This window comes from Calidris pugnax, unplaced genomic scaffold, assembly GCF_001431845.1.
Source record: "Calidris pugnax isolate Ruff unplaced genomic scaffold, ASM143184v1 scaffold247, whole genome shotgun sequence".
NCBI lineage: Eukaryota > Metazoa > Chordata > Aves > Charadriiformes > Scolopacidae > Calidris > Calidris pugnax.
This window is the reverse complement of record NW_015090980.1, coordinates 689,178-693,089: the sequence shown is the minus strand read 5'-3', so window position 1 is coordinate 693,089 and position 3,912 is coordinate 689,178. Positions and strand designations below refer to the sequence as shown.

General features: G+C 67.9%; 1 protein-coding gene across 1 annotated transcript in view; it reads left to right on the top strand.

Annotated features, from left to right (window-relative positions):
• Positions 1-3,725, top strand: part of RASSF1 (Ras association (RalGDS/AF-6) domain family member 1) — a 7,472-nt gene extending 3,747 nt beyond the window's left edge. Inside the window, exons 3-6 of the mRNA XM_014953551.1 lie at positions 1,442-1,546; positions 1,632-1,926; positions 3,049-3,164; positions 3,290-3,725. Of these exons, the coding sequence (XP_014809037.1) occupies positions 1,442-1,546; positions 1,632-1,926; positions 3,049-3,164; positions 3,290-3,436 (663 nt within the window). The 3' untranslated portion in view covers positions 3,437-3,725. The remainder of the gene's footprint in view (positions 1-1,441; positions 1,547-1,631; positions 1,927-3,048; positions 3,165-3,289) is intronic.
• The last annotated feature ends 187 nt before the right edge of the window (positions 3,726-3,912 follow it).

Sequence of the window (3,912 nt, the reverse complement as noted above, 5' to 3'; positions counted from 1 at the left end):
GGGGGCAGCACGGCCAGCAGCGGCTACTGCAGCCAGGAGGACTCCGACTCCGAGCCCGAGCTCTTCTACACCGCCCGCACCTCCCTCGGCCGCCGCCCGCGCCGCAGACAGGTCGGTTCCCGGGGCCGCCGGCCGTGACGTCATGGGGGGGAAACCGGGTGACGTCAGTCGGGGGGGAGCGCACCCACCCCCCTCCTGCCCCCCCACCCCCAGGCTGGGTGATGGGGAACGGGCCAGGGTGGTCCCGGTGCGGGGGTAGTCGTTGCCCCACCGTGGGGAAAACACGGGGTGAGCGCAGTCCTGCCCTGGGGGAGATGTGGGGTGAGCGTGGTCTTGCTGTGGGGTGAGTGTGGGGGTGAGAATGGCCCCTATGGCCCCCCCACCCCTACGTGAGGATGAGTGTGACCCTGCCACTGGGATAAGGGTGGCCGGGTCGTGGGGCAGGGCGACCCTGTCCACTTGGATGTGGCACTGGGTGGGCAGATGTGGGGCGAGGGGGGGGTTGCCACCTGGGACAGCTACCCCATGGTCCCCCGGACCCACAGCCGCTCCCAGAGGGGGTGAAGGACAGTGCTTGGGGGGCCTCAGGGTGAGCCCCCCCCCCGCCCCAGGCAGCCTCAGAGCTGTCCCCATCCTGCAGGGACCCCCCCAGGACCCGGCAGTGCCTGTGTGCCGTGGGGTGGCCGTCAGGGCTGGGGGCCTCGGGTGCTCCCCAGCCCCACGGTGCCGTGGGGACAACACTTGCAGCTCTGCGTGGTGGCTCCGCAGCCCCACGTAAATACTCATTAGTGGGTGGTGGGGACGCCGAGCCGGGATGCCCGGGTCCAGGTGCTCCCCAGCCCCACGGTGCCGTGGGGACAACACTTGCAGCTCTGCGTGGTGGCTCCGCAGCCCCACGTAAATACTCATTAGTGGGTGGTGGGGACGCCGAGCCGGGATGCCCTGTGTGGGGCCGGCGCTTTGAAGCGGGGTGCCGGCGGCACGGGCGGGCTGCACCCCTCAGCCCAGCCCTCCTGCCCCAAATCCCAGGGCGTCCCCACAGGCACCCATCCCGCCCCGGTGCCGGGCTGGCGGCTGCCAGCGCTCTGCCCCGGGGACATCTCTCTGATCTAGGGTGCCGGGAGGGGACGTCCGGCCCCGGGGTGTCCTCGTGGCGGGTTCATCCATCCCTGCAGCCCCAGGGATGGGGGCTAGAGGGGGGGTTGGGGGGATGGCCAGGGATGTTCCCGGAGCAGGGCCGGGGCTGCGGTGAGCTCAGCCCAGCTTCCCCGTCACGGCCCAGCTCAGAGCCAGCTGGGCTGATGCAACCCCACGCAACCGCCCGCTCGTCACCGTGTGTCAGCCGGCGTTTGGGGACGGGCTAGGGGATGGCGGGGTGGGCAGAGGGGTGTCCCCCCCCCCATCTGCTGCGGTGCCGCTCAGCCCGGCTGCTGTCCCGCAGGATGAGCCCAGCGAGTGGGAGAAGGCAGAGCTGGACCAGGCGCAGGTGGAGCAGCGGATCAAGGAGTACAACAGCCAGATCAACAGCAACCTCTTCATGAGCCTGGTAGGGGGAGGGCGCAGGGCTGGGAGTTTTGGGGGTGTCACGGCGCCCTGCCCTAGCCCCCCCCCCCAAAACTGGTGTCTCTCAGAACAAGGATGGCTCCTACACCGGGTTCATCAAGGTGCAGCTGAAGCTGGTGCGCCCCGTCTCGGTGCCGGCCACCAAGCGGGTCCCCTCCCTGCAGACGGGGCGGCCGGGGCCCCGCAGCCAGGCGGTGAAGCGCCGCACGTCCTTCTACCTGCCCAAGGGGACCGTCAAGCACCTGCACATCCTCTCGCACACCCGCGCCAGCGAGGTCATCGACGCCCTCCTGCGCAAGTTCACCGTCGTCGACAACCCCCGCAAGTTCGCCCTCTTCGAGAGGTCCGAGAAGGATGATCAAGGTACCACCCCAGGGTGGCCTCGGCACCGTAGCGGTGGCCATGTCACCATCGCGGTAGCTTCCCCTGGGTGGGGGTGGCCCCATGGTGGCAGCGTCCCTGGGGTGGTGGTGTCCCCCATGGTGGCAGCATCCCCGTGCCAGTGGTGTCCCCATAGCGGTCATGTCCCACCCTGTGGTGGCAATATATCCCCGTGGTGGTGGTGGTCCCCATGGCAATGGTGTCCCCCATGATGGAAGTGCTCCCATAGTGGCAGTATCCCTGTGGAGCAGTGTCCCCCGTGGCAGTAGTGTCCCCACAGTGGCAGCTTCCCCTGAGCAGCAGCACCTCTGTGGTGGCAGCATCCCTGTTATGGTGGTATCCCCCTCAGTGGCAGTGTCCTGAGTGGCTGTGAGGGGTGTTCCCCATGGTGGTGTCCCCACAGTGGTAGCATCCCCACAGCAATAGCATCGCTATGGTGGCAGTTTCTCTGTAGTAGCAGCGTCCCCTGTGGCAGGGGTGTCCCCATAGTGGCAGCATCTCTGTAACAGAGGTGTCCTCCTTTGGTAGCAGTGTCCTCTGTCACTGTGGGTGTGTCCCCCATGGCAGTGATGTCCCCCATGGCAGTGATGTCCCCCATAGTAGTGATGTCCCCACAGTGGTAACATCCCCATGGCAGCAGCATCCCTGTTATGGTGGTATCCCCCTTGGTGGCAGGGTCCCCAGTGGCTGCGGGAGGGGGTGTCCCTCATGGTGGCAGTGTCCCCTGTGGCAGTGTGTGTCCTCCCCGTGGTGAAGTCCCCATAGTCATAGCATCCCCATGGCAGCAGCACCCCCATGGTGGCAGTATCCCTGTGGCAGGGGTGTCCCCATAGTGGCAGCATCTCTGTAGCAGTCATATCCTCCTTTGGTGGCAGTGTTCTCTGTCACTGTGGGCATGTCACCTGTGGCAGCAGTGTCCCCCATGGCAGCGGTGTCCCCCACAGCAGTGATGTCCCCATAGTGGCAGCATCCTTGTTATGGTGGTATCCCCCTTGATGGTAGTGTCACCTGTCCCCCGTGGCAGCAACGTCCCCCATGGCAGTGGTGTCGCCGTGATGGTGATGTCCCCATGGTGGTGCCCCCGTGACATGGCCACTGTTGCAGTGTACCTACGGAAGCTGGCTGATGAGGAGCAGCCCCTGCGGCTGCGGCTGCTGGCCGGCCCCAGCGAGAAGGTCCTCAGCTTTGTCCTGAAGGAGAACGAGACCGGGGAGGTGAATGTGAGTGCGGGGACAGGGAAGGGACTGGCACCCACACCCCCACAGGGGACGTGGCCGTGGCCAGGGTGGGGGGGAGAAGGGACGGTGCGGCGTCCCCGTTGCGATGGCAGCCCGTGTGCCCGCAGTGGGACGCCTTCACGCTGCCGGAGCTGCACAACTTCCTGCGCATCCTGCAGCGGGAGGAGGAGGAGCACGTGCGCCGGCTGCGGCACCGCTACGCCCGCTGCCGCCAGAAGATGCAGGAAGCCCTGGCCACGCGCACCCCGGGGTGACCACCACCGCCTGCGTCCCACGGGCAGCCAGCGCACCGGGACCCTCGCCCGCCGGCGGGTCGGGGGGCACCAGGGAGGGAGAGGGTGGAATGGGGCACCCCGGGACCCACTGGGCTGTCACAGCCCCCATAGGGCTGGCCCGGGGAGTGAGAGTCCCCGGGGGAGCAGGTGATCCCCAGGGAAAGGGGTGTCCCCGGGGAGGCAGGTGTCCCCAGGGGAGTGGGGGACGGCAAGTGTCCCTGGGGGGAAGCAGGGTGTCGAGCACCAATAAAGGCATCTTGGTGACGAGGCCGAGCCTGCAGCGTGTTCTTGGCGGGGAGGTTGGGGCGGGAAGGGACACGAAGACACACGCAAAACCCACCCCCCAACTTGGTGCCGCCGCGCCGCGGGGGGCTGCACGTGGTACTTGGCGGCAGCGGGAATCGAACCCGCGGCAGCGGCATTCCCGCCGGCGCCAGGCTTGGGGGGGGGGGGGG